Source organism: Penicillium maclennaniae (genome assembly GCF_028827695.1).
Source record: "Penicillium maclennaniae strain IBT 15551 chromosome Unknown utg000007l:1.0-4884863.0:1.0-4888362.0, whole genome shotgun sequence".
Taxonomy (NCBI): domain Eukaryota; kingdom Fungi; phylum Ascomycota; class Eurotiomycetes; order Eurotiales; family Aspergillaceae; genus Penicillium; species Penicillium maclennaniae.
Window position 1 is genome coordinate 4,417,915 of NW_026623219.1, and position 16,525 is coordinate 4,434,439.

Consider the following 16,525-nt stretch of genomic DNA (forward strand, 5'->3'; position numbering starts at 1 on the left):
GCCGCAGGGCCGCAGGGCAAGGTGCATTCCGCGTTGCCCCCGGCGAGCGAGGAATGAGTGGGCATGAATGCTGAACAGGAATCTGAGATCAGCATCTTGGCTCTTCAGGATCTTGCTGTAGCGAGCGAAGGTGGTCCAGTCCAATGACAATGACAGGAATCTCGAGTATAGAAAGTTGCAAGGTTTAACGAGGCGATGTGCCGTCAAGTCCGCCCTTAGTTTATTTCTCACCCACGTATTGAGATCATTTTGCTGAGACCGGCAGCCATCTAGCATTCATATGCGATTCTTTCTGCTTACACGTCTTGAAGCTCCTCGTATTCCTAGCAACGGCTACTCCAGTTGCGATATTTTCCAAGCTCAAGAGCGACCATTCCCGAACACGCGTAATTCACTCCGGCCAAAGCCAGCTAGGAATGTCACAAACCCCGACAGAAGCTGTGAGGATCAGCTCTTCTATGGATGCTCATCTCTACTGCAGTTCATGTTTCCAAGGATAAGAAAAAAAAAAGACTATTCCGACTTTCATGGGAGGTCCACGCGGACGCGAAACTAAGCTTTCCTGTGCTCCAAACTGCTAGACCTGTAGATCTGAATCGTGAATATCCATTTACTGGTGATAATGCTAAACTAAATCAATCATACTACATCAAGCCTAATTCCGCAGGCAAGGTAGTCTACGACTCAACAGACTTAGCCCGCAGTCCCACCAACCTCCCCTCGGCCGGCTCGAGTGCCAGAACCCAGTACTCGACTTTGGTGCTGCTCAACTCCACGCGATAAACCTTGAGATCAACAGCAGATTGATCGGCACCGGAATCCCCCTCGACAGCAGCAGCACGCACAGCACGCAGGGCAGATGCATACTGGTTCTTCGGATCGAAGGAGGACGCCGAAAGGGTCTCGATCGAACCGGACAGGTCAGCCGACGGCGAGATCAAGGAAGAGAACTGGTCTATCAAGGCGTGTTAGTAGATCCATTTCGAATTTTCTCAAGGCACGCCATCAAGGGCGTGGATGTGTCCTTAACTCCCACAGCCTGCAAGGTGCGGGCACGTAGGACGGTGAAACACTGCGATGCTGAACGTACCGGCACTCGGCCATTTCCCCTTGCTAGCTCCTTCCCATTTGAATGCGACGGGCTCGAAGGGCTCGTCGGTGTCAGAAATGTAGTATGCGTCGACGGACTGTAGGGGCGCGGGCACTTTCACGTTCGTGTGGACAGTCTCGGTGCGGGCGGTGCCGCCTCCTTGCTGACTGCGGCCGGCGTTAAGGTCTGAGTTCGCTTTGTCCAGGAAGGACGAGTAGGCGTCGTCGGACATAATGGTGGGGGTTGTAGAGAAGGGTGCGCGAGAATAGCGGGCTGCTGTAGCTCGGTGGTAGCTTGATGTTGCGGGGAATCGGGAGATTGTCTGCGCGACTACCAGCTGTCTAGGTGAATCTGTGTTCAATAAGTGCTTAATCGGAAACGAAATCTGCGATCGTGTAATGGAAGCGTAGGTGGTTGGGCGTGGACAGTGTGCGAAAGCGTTGGCTTGAGAGATGACGCAATGGAGCCTGTTTGACGGTTGCATCCTGTGCACCTCAATTTGTGGCGGAGTAACAACGTTTGTCAAGGAGATCTGGACCAGGGTATTCCAGAGTCAAGGTCAAAGAGTGTTTGTTCCACAGCTAACTCGAAAAACATCCGGAAATATGTCAGTTTGAAGAATTTGCAGGACTGGAATATATTTAGCAGCAGGCGGACAGAAATGTAAATAAGTCTATCTGTGCATTACGACAATCCCGCCAGAATATACTTGGAGCATCACACAGTTCTTGAACCGAATTTTTATTATCTGACACCTTTGAATCTTGCGAAACTTACCAAAGGCCTTACTCATGTAACTTGACAGATGCTTGAGACTGGAGGTCCACGAGTATACATTTAGTGTGCATAACATAGCTTCCGAGAACAGTTGAGACATAATGCCAACGTGGAGTAAATAGAAGTTCAAACTTTCCAATTGTGCAAAGTTGGAGATTATGATTTACATGAGCTCTACACGCCTACGCAGTATTACAATAGCTACCGCTCATAAAAGGTATTGTCCGCTTTTTTATTGAACTTGAAATACGTGCACCTATCACCAACCATAGCTTGAAACACCTTAAACAGTCTGGACAAGGTCCTTCTTGAGAGTACCAATGAAGGCCTTCTTCTCCTCGGCGGTCTGGAAGGCACCGTGACCGAACTTGGAGGAAGTATCGATCCACTTGAGGTCGATCTTCTCGAGAGCACGGCGGCTGGTCTGGGGGTAGAGGGTCTTGCGCAGAGTCATGACGCGCTTCTTGACACCAGGGACGGCACCCTTGAGCAGGATCCAGTCGTTCTTGACCTCACCGTAGTGGACGAAGCCACCAAGACTGTTTATTGGTTAGTTGTTGGACTTTTCTTCTTACAAAGAGAATAGAGATAAAGGGGACGTACGGAGTGATCTGCTTCTTGGAGATGTCGAACTCGGTGGAGGCGGAGCCCTCATCGCCGGCCTTTCCGATGCGGAAGACCTTGTGGTTGCAAGAGGTACGGTGGTGGTAACCCATCTGACCGGCACGGGCAACAGTCCACTGGACGTGGTTAGGGTGCCAGGCACCAATACAGGCAACCTTGCGCAGACCCTTGTGAGTCTTACGGGGAAGCTTGGTGGTACCCCAACGGGCGGTAACACCGGAGAAACCGTGACCCTTGGTGACGGCGATGACATCAATCATCTCGTCCTTCTCGAAGATGGAGTCGATATCGATGGTCTTCTCGAAGAGGTTGCGGGCGAAGTCAACCTTGTCGGCGACCTGGCCACCGTTGATCTGGATCTCCATAAGGTGGGCCTTCTTCTGCTTGATGGGGGTCTTGCGGATCTGGGTGTGGGCGAGGACACGGACGACAGTGCAGTACTTCTTGATGCGCTCGAGCTCGCGGGTGACGGAGGCACCGCTGTTCTCGGCGTGCTGCTTGGCGTACTTGGTGAAAGCCTTCTTCTTGGACTTGTACCAGTTCTTGTAGAAGCGACGCTTGACCTCGTCGCTCAAGTGCTCAGCCCAGACGGTAGTGAGGGAGCGGAGACCACGGGGGGTCTCGATGTAGCCAACGACACCAACGGCAACCAGAGGGGGGGTCTCGATGACGGTGGCGGCCTCAACAACCTCCTTCTTGTGCATCTTGGCACCGGGACGGTCGAGGTCACGGACGATGGTGGTCATACCAGCCTTGTAGCCCATGGTGGCAGTCAGGTGGACGGGCTTCTTGGGGTCATCCTTGGGGAAGCTGTGCGCAAATTGAGTCTCAGTATACCAGGTCCAGGTCTGCGCACGAAATTTTTTTTCTTTGATTTCGAGTATCAGGGAGGGAACACTCACGACTTAACCTTACCGCGGTGGCGGGCAGCGCGCTTGCGCGGCAGGTAGGCCAGGGAGCCTGTCAAGAAAAAAATCAGTATACTGCACAATGATTGTCGAATTTTGACCTCGAAGGTGAAAAAGTGTATCACGAACCGTGGCGAGGCGCTTCGAACTTCCGGTGACTCCTGTTGAGGGAATTCAAGTCAGCAATTGTATTGCGGGAGTATGATATGACCTTATATCAAAGGGCGACTCACATCTTGACCCTGTGTTGTCGTTAGTCGTCGAAGTGGTGAAAGTTGGAGGATGGGATTCGATTTAGTGTGGGCTGTGATTCTAAGCGAGACCTATTCCTAATCGGGGTGTAGATGGTCATGTGACTAATTAGTAACCTCGAATTGAATTTTGCGTTTGAAGTGGGTCATGGACCTTAGCCCTGATGGGGCGAGTAGCATTGCTTCCTCTTATACTTTGTAAGAACGTATCGCATGAAGACGCAACATGTACCCGACTTATTATCAAAGCTATCAGTGTTGGTTTCCAGATTTGATAATGGTGAGGGACTGGCCATGAGGGGCGTCAATTCTACTGTTTACCGCTTTGGGACTTAGATCTTCAATGAAGGGCTGAATTGGGCTATCAGAGATGCCTAGTGCATCGAAAAAAAGTCACAGGGAAATGAAAGCGAGGAAATCATAACACAGCAGAAAGAGAACGAATACAGGACCTCTCCAGGGGCCTCGGGCTAGCCGGAGCAGACCAACGTAACTGACACATTCATACCGTACATCACGCAATGGGAGAGATAGAAAGAACAGAGGAGAAGAGTGGCTCGAAGGCGATGCCGAGAAGATAGAGGTTCATTGCATAGTGACCCAAGGATTTTTTCTTTTTTTACGCTGAAGACTCAGTCTTCGAAGGCGTACCCTGGCGACCATTGCTGGCAACTCCGTTGCCATTGGCCGATTCGGTGCTATTACCGTTGGGACTACCCTTTGCCGCGGCACCAGCCTTCTTTTCCTCGTCGGGCTCATCATCATAATCCTCATCGACATCCATCTTCCGGGCCGGAGGCTCGTGGGAAGAAGGCGCTTCGGGGCGAGGAGCTTCTTCCTTGACCGGAGTGTTGGCCGAAGGAGGAGCTGAAGGAGGTCCATTTGACGGAGGAGCGGAGCCTTCCGCCATGGGAGGAAGACTAGGTCCCGTGGAGGAGTGGGGTGGCATGTTCTGGATAGACGGGAGAGTAGGGGGGATGATGAGCGGCCTCTGAAGGGTGGTAGTTGTCGTTGGCCCGACGGGCATCCTCACGGCGGGCCTCCGAGGAGCTGCGTCGCTGCATCTCACCAGGAGACGGCAAGCGGGCAGGGGGGCTGACACGGCGGGCACTCTGGTCGTCCATTCGTGCTCGGTTCTCGTCGTTGGCCTGCTTCTTCACAGGACCCTCGCTCTCCCATTCACGGCCACGCTTCATCGCAGAGGTGGGGCGATCCTCACCACGCTCACGGGCAGCGGCCTCAGCAGCTGCCGCCGCCGCGGCGGGTGCAGGCGCGCCCGATGCGATGCCAGTGGAGTTACCACCTGGAGTAGGCGCGCTAGGGCCGTGGTGGTACTGTTGGTGGGGGTAAGTCGAGCCAGGAGAGGAAGGTCGCTCATCGCGGATGGGCCGAATCTCAGTGGGAGGAGTGAACGGACGGTGGTAGGGAGCAGCACCACTGCTAGCCGGACCGCCGTTAGGACCAGCAGGAGCGGGGGCGGGGGCGCCACCAGGAGCAGGCGGAAGAGGTCCCGCTCGGCCGAAGCTACCACTGGAAGCACGTTCATGACTAGAGGACGGCGCGTTTCCCAGCTGGGGCAAAGTGTGGGCGGGCGGGTAAGCCCCTGGGCCACCCATCTTGGGTGAACGAGGAGGAGCGCCACCGCGGGGATCAGGGAAGGCCCGACCAGGCTCTTGACGAGGGCTGGTTTGCGGAGGAGCGCCAGGAGCGCGGACGGCGTCGCGCGGCTCAACACCGTTGGCCGGTGGAACGGACGGCTGCGACTGGATGTCATTGATACCACGGTTCCAATCTGCGATCTGTCGAGGCGGAGCGGGTGCCTGGGGAGTCGGACCAACTGGCGCGGGAGCACCCCATTGAGGAGCTGGGGGAGCACCCACACCTGGTGCCTGGTAGGCTTGAGGATGGACATCCTGCGGCTGAGGTGCCGGGGCATTACCTTGCTGGCCAGAGCCTGACAGTTGACTCTGGAGCAGCTGCAGACGAGCCTTGATGTGGACATTGGTCGGATCAAGGTCCGCTGCGCGTCCATAGGCATCGAGAGCGTCGGCGATCTGGTTGTTACAAGATTCGTACAAAGTACCCAGATCATACCAAACTTCGGATATGTAAGGGTTCAGGCGAATCGCTCGAGAGTAGGCATCGAGCGCATCGCGATACTGGTTGATCTGGTAGTAAAGAACTCCGATCGAGCACCAGAATGTGGGGTTGCGACCGTCCCGGTAGACGGCCTGCTGATAAGCTTCGTAGGCTTTGGGGTACTTGGCCTGCGACATGTAACAGCGACCGAGAAGATACCAGCTCTGAGAATCGTTGTTGTCTGGGGGAGAAGAGAAAGATTAGATCATCAAGCTTTTGTGTGGCGTTTTGATACAGAAGCTTACCTGCACTGACGGACTTCTCCAGAAACTCAATGGCCTTGTCCTGGCTGGCGTAGCTGTTGCTCTGCTGGTGGTAGAGCCATCCCAGCTGCTGAAGTACCTTGGCATGATTGGGATCCCGGTCGAGAACACGGCGGTAAGCAGCCTGAGCGGACTCAAAGTCCTTCTGCTGCTCGTGAACGTGGCCAATCTGGAACCAAATATCCTCCTCGGTCAAGGGACGAGGGGGGCTCGTTGACAATGAATTTGAAACATTCCAAACTCTGCTGGAATTTTTGCTGCTGCTTGTATATGATACCGAGGCGGAAATAGATTTCATTGGCCTTTTCGAATTCGGGAGCCATGCGCATAACCTGGGAGAAAGCCTCCTCGGCATGATCGAGAGATCCGTAGCGATCATACAGTATTCCGATTCCGTACCACAGCTTCGGTTCTTTCGGGTCGCGCAGGTGATACAAGGCCTGCTGATAGGATGTGTAGGCCTCCTGCAGGTTGTCCATCATCAGATGGCAGTGACCCAGGCTGCCCCAGGTCTCTCCATTGGTGGGATCCAACTTGAGGATATTTTGGAGGTACTCGATCGCTTTGGGGAATAGCTCCTTGGTGCGAAGGATGCAGGAGATCGCATTCATAGCGGGGATAGACCATTGGTTGTGGCGCAGAGCTTGCTCGTAAGAAGTCATGGCGCCATCGAGGTCTCCCATCAGTTCGGTTAAGCTCCCTTCGAGGCGAACAGTCAGTATTTCGATCTGATAAATGTCAACATGGCATCCTTACCGATTGAGAGCCAGACCTGCTCATTCAACGTGGCAATCTTCTGGGCGGTGGTCATTGGGACTCCCTTCTGAGCTTGCGCTGGGATGGCGGGCATGTGGCCATTGACCTGAGGGTGCGCGGCGGGATGCGCGGCCGCCATGTGGTGGGGGCCAACCACAGCGGTAGGCGAAGGCTGAGTATGGGACATTATTTCACGACTCGTCGTATTAAGACGAGAAGCCGCGATGATTAGTGTCGCGACCCAAGGTCAACCGGGTTTGCGACACGATGATGCAATCTACCGAGGCGACCAGACACGCGGAGACGACCACGGACCGATCACTAATAGTCCTCGCCGTCGATTGAAACTCGTCGGAAGCAGTACGGAAGGTGTGAAACGCGACCCCGACGATGATAGTGGATACTATGGGATTGGCGGGATTGGATGGGAAATTTGCGCCTCTCCTGGGGAGGAGATAGTAGGAGAAAAGAGAGGCGCGTGTGGGGAAGATAGTGGTAGTATGTCGGACACGAAGACGGACACGGTGGCCAAGGGGGAAAAAAAAATTAGAAGAAAAAAGAGAAAGACGATGAAGGATGGGAATGGGTCGTAGAGGGAAGGGTGAAGCCCAAAGAGAAGGGGAGAAGAGTCGAGGGGCTGGCAGGAAAGGTGTGAAATTCGCCAAGCCACGCTAGTGGTTGTGCAGCTGAAGACCGTCACCACAGACACGAAAAAAGCTGACAATCAAAACCGGTTTAGCGTGGCGGGTCCCGGATCTGGAGGCGGTTATTACCATGTATCTATTCTGTTTATGGGCACCATCGAAGCCAGAGAGAGACGATGTTGGAGATTGATACCTCAATGGTAAGCGCGATGGTCCTCATATGTTCCACTAGCCTTCAAATATACTACTCCGCCCTTCACATCCAGATATGTCCTTACAAAACACCCCCGGGCCCGAGTGGCGCCCGGGTGGGGCCTCGGGGTGGACTCCCCCCGTGGTCGCTGCTAAGGTACGTTAGTGCGACTGTTCTCCGTGCCACTCCGACTTTAGCCTAACCCGGTCAAGGGCCTAAGCTAAGACCTGGCATGCTGGACCGTGCACCTGAGCTTTTTGTCTGCCCTACCCCTGTCTACGTCCTGGAGACGCACTCCGCCATTTCTGCACCGCCAACTCACGTCTTCCCTTGCATCGGTATCGTATGGTCTTTTTGATATCTTAATATTCTCCGGTCGATCCGCTGTATAAGATCATCAAAATTCCAGAAAAAAGAACATGCCACAACGTAATTGTCTATAAAATTCAGTCAGTGTACTTCGCTGGCCCTGCAGGGTTTCCCTGACATGCCATCAACCTAGCGCCGGTGGCCCCCTTCCGTCATGATTCGCCTGGATCCCGCATCCAGTCACTTACCGTGTCCGGTCTAGCGTTCCCCCTCCACAGTTTGATCTATTTTTTCTTGCCCTATTACTTTGGGAAAAAAAAAAGAATGCATCATAAAAACCCAAAGAGAATAATAGTTGAGGAATAAGCGAAAAAAAGCCAATTTGAATTTACTTTGAATTTTTCGGCTGTTCACTGCTCTTCAGCCACAGCGCCACAGCCCATTGCCGCATGCCAGCGGATGCGAGATGATGATCTAGATACCTTTCTAGCCCCAGTGGAGCCCAATGTGACAATGCACACAAACTGCCCCCTTCCGAGTCCGCTACGCTTCCCACACTTTCTTTGCCCCCCCCCCCCCACTGATCCGAATTACCGGTTTCCTTCCAGGACTCCCTGACTTGTTTTCAGGTCGTCAGACGTGCGCAAGACTCTGGATCTGAACTCCACTTGTGGTTTTTCCCCTAAGAGTTCGTGGGCTTGACTAGCCGAGCCGCTGCCGTAACGTTGGTGTGAAACAATAAACGGGCCTCGAGTGCTCAGGGCAATGACGAATCCAATGATGGGGTTACACGACCGCTAGGGTAATTTTGAACGTGTGCCGTGTTTGGGGAGGGGGGTTTCCCTTCGGATCCCTGCAAAGTGGATTCCGACACGACTCACAATATGATACGGGAATGTTCTCTCAGCCGCGCGCATATAGTCCACTGTGGATCCAGGCCCGTTACGATCATCTCATCTCTGCGGGTCGCGGGACTTTGCACTATCCTCTATGGGTATCACGGTGCAACCGGCCTAACCCTGATCTGTTCGACATCGGAGATCCTGGTGGCACGGGTCTCCTGCAAGCCCATTTGCTCCCTATTTAAGTAGATGTAGATGATATGACCCGAGACGAGACGAGATCGTGTTGCTGGTCCCACCAAGCTCTGACCCCGGCAATCCGGCAATTGCGGTCCGGTCTGGCACGGTTCATGTACGATTCCTCGCACAACAAAAAGAACGAGACAATCTCCATCAGATACAGTGCGTGTCTCTTCTTACGTTGGCACGAGTAAAGTCGGTCGAAAATCAAGTCTCTTTTCATTTTCAAGTACTGGAGTACCCTCAAGGATGCGACCAGGAGAACATAACAGACCTCAACGCGCGGAGCCTCCATCCACGGGGAGAAGAAGCACAGCGATAAATTATGATCATCGAGGCAACTACAATGAACATTGTTCTTATGAACCAGAAATTGACCGACCGGCAATCTCTCAGTCGCCTCCGGTACTCGATGACCTCTGCTCCCCGTCCACCGCGCTAACACTCGCCAGTGGTACCGTGCAGGCATGGGAGATAACCTTGGAAGGGTTACACCCGGTCGGATTTTCAATCGATTGTGTCACCTCTCAAATGCCATTGGTTTCGTGTCTCCTGTAGCCATCAGAACGTAATCCAGTTTCGCGGGATCGGAGCGATCTGATCTATTATATCTCTACAAGTAGCGGGCTTTTGATCTTTTTCTGATTGTCGATTGACGGCTGTCTTTAAACGGAGATATGAACCTTGACTTCCTTCGTCTTGAGGTTTTCTCGATACATTCAATCTGGCCCTGGAGAGCTTTTTTTTATGTTACTACTACGTTCGACGTGGTTTCAGTCAGATGCCGATTGCCTGGTTGACGCGCATGGGTGATTTGTGCAAATATATATAGTTTACCTTAAGCGGCCGAGGAAAAAGGATGCGATCGATGTATAGTACCGAGTCATACGAATCACAGAAGAAGGACTAGAGGATGTAGATCGCCTTCTTTTCCATTGATCGCCAGATCGAGCGGGTTGCTCTCCATGAGGTGCGGCTGAGACCTACACAAGGTAGACCGAGAGAGAGAAATTATGCAGCTTCTGAGAATCATACATATGTCAAGTGGATCCATCATTTTGCCCTTTTTCCATCGCTTCGGCGAGGTCAAATGCCGGGCCCCAGCCGTTCCTCGTGGTCACTAGCTTCGGCTGGGAGGGGCGACGATCTTCGCTTCACCAAGCTGGATTTCCCTTGCCTTTCAGGATTTTGTGTTTCCAATTTATGAGCTTGCTTGTCAGATGCCTTTATCCTCTTTGGCGACCAATCTCTGTGGGCTCCGAGCATTCAGGGCGGCTCGGCCCCCAACTCTCCTTGACATTCTTTTGTGACGTGTTTACATTCCTTTGATCAGAGCGAAAGGTGTCACACTGTTTCTTGGCGGTGAGGCCCAGGAGAGATAGCAGCTGGCAAGTCGATCCAACATTCTCCAGGCATTTAGAGCCCGTCCAATCCTGGAACGAGGCAGAACGAATGTACGTGGTTACCCCCTTTCAGTAGAACCGACTCTTGAAAGGACTCACTCTTCGTGAACCGCATACAAGTTCCCGACTAACCATGCACCCGCCCGAGACTGTGACAGAGTGGCTTGCTTCTGGGAAACAGATGTGCAGCACCCACTCATCCGCTCTATAGGGGGTCACCAGGGTTCGCATTTAAGTAAGGTAAGCATGTCTGACAGGAAGCAGGGGGTCTTGATCTTGCATCCATCCAAAGGATAAGGTGGTGGTGTGCGTGCGCAAAGTTTTGAGAGATCCCTTGCATGCAGCCGGTAGCCTTGGTCTGTCATCTCCATGTCACATTTGGATTGCTCCTGCGGCTTTGTTGATCTACGGTGATGGTGGTGCGGAGTATGCATGTGGACGGCCTTTGGCGCACCACAAGAGTTGTTTGCATTGTATGTCCTACTTCGTAGCTAGGCCTGAGGCATCATCGATTCCAACACACAGCCTTGAGACGCACTTTTCAGCATGTCCAAGGCTTTAGATCTCCGAAGTGGCTCCGACGGGACCAATGTGAGGCCCCCACAATGATAAATCGATGCAGTGATCATCCGATCGGCAGATTTGTCCACGAGCACAGCCGCCGGATGCTCACCATGGTCAATTCAGATGACAAGAGGCTTCTCACGGGTCTCGGGCTTCATGGAGGCGTGCCACGACGACATCTAATGTGACTCATCAACAGCTTGACACTTGGTGGTTGCGTGACCGTAGCTGATCGGCAGACGATCCTTTCAATCAATCTCCGAATCATAGAACTCCTACGCGAGGCCCAAAAAAGCAAATGAGACCGGTCGGAAGGCACTTCTCTTAATTTTTGGGTCGACCCGCAGATGGCAGATCCTGGGCGCAAGACAATCAGCTCGAAACTCATATGATGGAGAGAACAAGCGGGAAGGTCTGGGCTAGACCACGCGGACTTTGCACTCGTCCGCTCAGCCAAGCGCGCCTCGCGGGAAATCTGGTCGAAGTGATAGGCGCCTAGACACCCAACACACCCAGGCCAAGGCATGATCTCTGGAGGGCGAGACCACAGGAAGGAGGCTGAGCCGGCGAGAGGACATCTGATTCGCAAAGAGCGTGAAACACCTCGGCAAGCGGAATGAGAGGAGGAAGCCAAGACGGACACCGATGGGAGGATTACAAGATGCTATTTCATGTGAGACCGCATTGGACTGCCCAGTATTGGCAACCTTATATCTGCAATAAAGCTCTGCAGCGCATCTTGACTAGGCGTCAACTAGTGGAGGTTTACATAATAGATATTGGGCTTCTCCAGAGGGGTGAGGGTTTTTTCTTCTCCAAAGACACATGGAGGCCTGTTTCTCGGCGTCTGGGCAGGGCTCGGCGCGACACACCGAGGCTGATCAGGGCGATAGGAAGCCGATGAAGCGGGATGAAATGAGCAGACATGAGCAGAGATTTTGACGATGTGAAGATGAAATGTACACCCCGTTTAGATTTGTCCTATACTGATGATATGATCCAAGGCAAGTGCGAAGAAGTACCATTTGATGTGCATTGTACATCATCGCCAAGACCCGCTCTAGCATCAGTGAGCCAATCAAACGACGCAATTTCAATCACGGCTCATGCGGATCCTTGGCATCTTGGCGATTGGTAAAACAACGAATGCGCAGCGTGGGACAGGCTTCTGTCTAACGTGGACGCGACGATGGACGATCGGCTTGGAGAATCATGTAGGCGGGCTACGAAAGGGCTGCAATGTTAGCACAGGGTGATAACAGCCTACGACGAGGTAAAAGGTGCACGGCAGCGACCCTCGACGCCGAGACCTTGGCATCTGGGCGTCTTGGCAAGAGCCTGCAAACAGTAGGAGATGCCCTCCTCCGCTGCCATGGCCTTCCCTGGCCTTTCCGCCGTGCGATTCCCTTATAAAATTCCCTTTCCGCCCTGGGTTTCCTCCTCTCTGTCTCGGCCAGGTGGAAATACACCCTCGGTCACCCCCTTCGAACCCCACCCCCCCCCCTCCCCCCCTTATGATCCCCAGATCGTGTCCGGGGAAAACCATGCGGCGAGCCCTATAGACTCCTAGTCGCCTTCTGTGCGCCTGTACGACCTTTCACCGGCTCTCGCCCTCTTCTATTGCTCTTCTGACTCGCCATGCGTCCACCGGAGATGTCATATACTCCTGTCTATAAACAGGCTCAGGACCCCCTCGGCGCGGTACCTGCTTCGATCTTAGCCCCTCGTCCTCGTCACTCGTCAGGGTCCCCCGATATGAGTCTTCCAGACACACAGCACACATCCGACGAGTGGACGCCCGGCTTCGACGTTAGTCCTCGATCCTCCAGCCCGCAGGGATCCCACGCCTACTCCCCGGAGGCATCACGACGCCAGTCCCGTGTGGACGACAGCTCGCAGGTGTCCCGCATCCTTGTCTCCAGATCTGGGGCCGCTCATAAAGAAGAACGAGGCAGCTGGGCCGACCAGCCGTCCTTAATGTCGGCCGAGCAGTTGAGCTCTTCGCGCGCGCAAAAGCGAGGCGTTCCCGACGATAACCCGGTTGATAAGGGCCAGGACGCGCTGCTCATGCTGGTAAGGTTTCTCTTCTACATCTTGCAAAGATTCACTTGGTCTGACAATGCTTGTAGTTCCGGCTCTCGGTTCCTGTCCCGATCTTCTCCTTCACCGCTTGTCTTTATACCTGCTGTGCCCTGATATTCGCCGTCTTCTCCTCACCTCTGCGAATCTGCTCCCTATCACCCTACCTCCGCAATACCTCTTTCGTAGCACAAGTCTGCGACCTTCTCTCGCCAACCCTCCTTATCCATGAACGGCTCGTCTGCATGCGTCCACCAACATCAGACCGGTCCTCTTCAACCCAATGGATACGCTCCGAAACCCACTCAGACCAGCCATCGATGCTGGCTGAACCGACTCGATACTATAGAGTTAGTACCTCAATAGGCGTCTTGATTCTCTCGCCGTTCTTGAGTATTGTAATTCTCCTCTTCGCCTGGACAGCCGCTTTCTTCTGGGTCTTCTCCAAGGTGATGGGCAATCCAGACGGCACAGAGCGCAAAGACGACGGCCGCACAGCAGTCCTAGGAGTCTGCAAATGGTGGCGGACATGGCTGGGCAAAGCCCGAAAGTCATGATCAAATGCCCCACTTCCCCCCACGGGGACATGAACAGGTCCCAATCACGGATCACCTTTTCTGACCTGAATTCAGCAGAGAAATATGCGACACGACCACGACAACCTCATCACTTCATTAGCCAATATCTCTATCACGTCAATCTCTTGCACGCTATGATTTTACACTTGCATCGTGTGATGCACCCGGAGTCAGGAATCGGTTTTTGTCTTTGGTGTCGAAAGCGGATGCATTCACTATTCCCCTTTTTTGTCTTCCACCTCCTATCTGATTTATTTATGGAGGCTTTCTATATGTTCATTTGCTGGTCCTGTTGGGTGGTGCTTGTCTTTGATGACTGAGATGATGATTCGTCTTGGGGATTCGGAGAGACTTGCATCAACTGTACTCGTATGTATGCTGTGCATTTTGCGCGCAAATTTGATACCCGGATGATGCTTCTTTCTTTTCAATGTTCCTGTAAGGGCTTTATGATTTTTGTAGGACCGCATTACCCCAAGAGCGATGACCAAGCACGAAAAGAAGGATTTTCGACGGAATGTCGCGGTTCATAGGTCAGACTCGGTCGGTAATATGGTCCAAAGAGGTCTGAAGTTTCCCCCTAGTGGAGAATCACCACACTTGGGCTGCACATGAACGACTAATCTACCGCGGGCTTCAGCAAATTACAAGCTGCACCGACTCTGCCCTGCAGCACCCACAGAGACAAACTAGTTTCATATATTGCTATGGCAGGCTAGATCTCCGTAGGTGAAGACCGCGAATTGACTTTCATTAACCGAGAGAAGACGAGTTGAGGTGATGGCGAGATGATGGAGAAATACTTTCGAGTGCAGAAAAAGATCAAATTTCTATGTGCAGATGCCTTAACAAATTTTTGCTCGTAATCAAATCATGACAAGACAAGCCCAAGACCTGCGAATATCAGTCAACCCCCAAATGGAAGCGCCAAGGGGGTATTATTCGGAAAGTTCCTAACCAGAAAGAACGTATGCCAGAGCCTTGGATGCGTGAAAACAGTCTCTCCAGCCTTCTTGAACAAAGGAAAGAAGATATAGGAGATTGGACTTGCATTTAGCGGCTTCCGCGGCCACGGCCACCGGAACCACCGCGACCACTACGATCACCGAATCCTCCACGTCCACCACCACGGCCACCAAAGCCGCCGCCACGATCACCGAAGCCTCCGCGTCCGCCACGTGCTCCGAAACCGCCACGGCCACCGCGATCACCACCGCGGCCACCGCGATCACCACCGCGGCCACCGCCACGGCCACCAAAGCCGCCACGTCCGCGGGCACCATCGCCCTTCATGCCACCACCCTTACCCTTGAAGGGAGTGCGGCGCTTTTCGATACGACCTCCACCAGGGGAGCCGTGGGTCTTGGGAGCACCCAGACCACGACGACCCTGAATGCTCTCCTTGATAGCGCCTTCATCGTCTTCGTCGAGGTCCATGGCATCACTGCCACGTTTGGCTTGACCCATCTTGACCTTACCCTTCTGACCGCGGCGGACAGCATCGGGTCCACTGACAGCCTCGAGGTAGGCATTGACACCGCCAGCCTGGGCACCGCCCATCTCAACATCTTCGGCAGCATCGTCATCGCCAAGAAGCAGACGACCATCAGCGTCGAACTTAGCATTGCGCTTCTTCTTCGAGCCGGGGCCGGTGTTCAGGAAGCGCAGGCTAGGCTTGGTTGTAGAGATGTTAGCCAGAGCGTCGGGGGCCAGCAGATCCAGCGGGTTGTCGTCAGGAGATGTCTCGCGGATGTACTGGGTGCTGTGACCCTTGTTCCTGCCACCGGCACCCTTGCCCCGGATGCGAGCGGTCTCATCGACGTCGACGTCGCTGGCGCCATCGTCAGACCCGTCGTCTGAGTCCTCAGAGTCAGAGCCGTAGACGGCCTTGTCAAAGGCGTTGCCGCCGGATTGTTGCTGGGCAGGCTTCTCATCTTCCTCATCGTCATCCTCAGCGCCCTCCTTCTTCTTGCGCTTGTTACGCTCACGCTGCTTGCGAATGTTGACCACCAGCTTACGGTCATCTTCACCGACCAGGCTCTCCATGAGAGGAGCACCGAAGCGGCGAACCAGACGATCGATGATACCCTTGACCTTGCTGCGAAGACGACCCTTGTGCTCCTTGTTCCAAGCCATAAGGTTGGGGACAAGGGCATTGAGACGGGGCCGCAGGGCCTCATCAGGAAGAACAACAACGGCAACCTTGACGAAGCCAAGGACGGACCGGACGATCTCGCGGTTGTTGCTGGTAAGGAAGAGCTCGACGGTAGCCACGAGGTCAGACAGCACCTCGGGTCGGAGCTGAGTGTGGAATTCGAAGAAGAGACGGGACAGGGCAGTGACGGACGCAGCAACCATGTGGGGAGAGGAGCCAGCCAAACCGGCAGACACCATGGTGAAGAATTCCTCAATGGTAGCAGGGGCGTCAGGTGAGTCGTCAGGCATATGAGCCACCAGTGAGTTGCGAATCACAGTACCCTCGGGGTTACGCTCGGGGTCGGTGGTGCGGTGGGCGAGGTGGATCAGCAGATCGAAAGCGGCGGTACGGGCCTTTTCGTTGCTTTCCTTGCATCCCAGGACAACCTCGGATAAGATAGCCGGGATGAAGTGAAGCTCAGAGGTGGGCAGATGGGTGATCAGCTCGTGAATGGCGAGCATGCGGTCACGGCGACCAGATGCAGGAGTCTTGTCAGATGTGGCCAGCATCAGAGCCTGCAGCTCACCACTGCGCTCTTGCAGAGCAGCACTACCAGTCTCAGTTGAAGCAAGACGGGGGATGAGCTTGTAAGCCTTCTTGATGAGTTGTTGATCGGGGTTGGGGGAAGTGCCGTTGAGAATAGCGGCGGCCATAGCGAAGAGACCACT

At 53.9% G+C, this 16,525-nt stretch overlaps 7 protein-coding genes across 7 annotated transcripts; 1 reads left to right on the forward strand and 6 right to left on the reverse strand.

The window, feature by feature from the left end:
- Nucleotides 1-677: 677 nt before the first annotated feature.
- N7477_008860 (uncharacterized protein) lies at nt 678-1,322 on the reverse strand (the record flags this gene model as incomplete). The annotated part of the gene is made up of 2 exons (XM_056970523.1): nt 678-955; nt 1,091-1,322. 2 exons carry the CDS (start codon nt 1,320-1,322, stop codon nt 678-680), a joined length of 510 nt encoding a protein of 169 aa, XP_056820555.1.
- Nucleotides 1,323-2,150: 828 nt separating this feature from the next.
- On the reverse strand, nt 2,151-4,239 carry rpL3 (60S ribosomal protein uL3; the record flags this gene model as incomplete). Its single annotated transcript, XM_056970524.1, has 6 exons — nt 2,151-2,406; nt 2,471-3,301; nt 3,394-3,451; nt 3,529-3,560; nt 3,633-3,641; nt 4,169-4,239. 6 exons carry the CDS (start codon nt 4,237-4,239, stop codon nt 2,151-2,153), a joined length of 1,257 nt encoding a protein of 418 aa, XP_056820556.1.
- Nucleotides 4,240-4,269: 30 nt separating this feature from the next.
- On the reverse strand, nt 4,270-4,560 carry N7477_008862 (TPR-like protein; the record flags this gene model as incomplete). The annotated part of the gene is made up of 1 exon (XM_056970525.1): nt 4,270-4,560. The coding sequence occupies one exon, from the start codon at nt 4,558-4,560 to the stop codon at nt 4,270-4,272; it is 291 nt and encodes a 96-aa protein (XP_056820557.1).
- Nucleotides 4,561-4,570: 10 nt separating this feature from the next.
- On the reverse strand, nt 4,571-6,714 carry N7477_008863 (tetratricopeptide repeat protein; the record flags this gene model as incomplete). Its single annotated transcript, XM_056970526.1, has 3 exons — nt 4,571-5,970; nt 6,035-6,221; nt 6,271-6,714. 3 exons carry the CDS (start codon nt 6,712-6,714, stop codon nt 4,571-4,573), a joined length of 2,031 nt encoding a protein of 676 aa, XP_056820558.1.
- A 53-nt stretch (nt 6,715-6,767) lies between these two features.
- Nucleotides 6,768-6,995, reverse strand: N7477_008864 (uncharacterized protein; the record flags this gene model as incomplete). The annotated part of the gene is made up of 1 exon (XM_056970527.1): nt 6,768-6,995. One exon carries the CDS (start codon nt 6,993-6,995, stop codon nt 6,768-6,770), a length of 228 nt encoding a protein of 75 aa, XP_056820559.1.
- A 5,646-nt stretch (nt 6,996-12,641) lies between these two features.
- Nucleotides 12,642-13,639, forward strand: N7477_008865 (uncharacterized protein; the record flags this gene model as incomplete). Its single annotated transcript, XM_056970528.1, has 2 exons — nt 12,642-13,076; nt 13,133-13,639. 2 exons carry the CDS (start codon nt 12,642-12,644, stop codon nt 13,637-13,639), a joined length of 942 nt encoding a protein of 313 aa, XP_056820560.1.
- An 892-nt stretch (nt 13,640-14,531) lies between these two features.
- Nucleotides 14,532-16,510, reverse strand: N7477_008866 (uncharacterized protein; the record flags this gene model as incomplete). Its single annotated transcript, XM_056970529.1, has 2 exons — nt 14,532-14,554; nt 14,968-16,510. The coding sequence occupies 2 exons, from the start codon at nt 16,508-16,510 to the stop codon at nt 14,532-14,534; spliced, it is 1,566 nt and encodes a 521-aa protein (XP_056820561.1).
- Nucleotides 16,511-16,525: the final 15 nt, after the last annotated feature.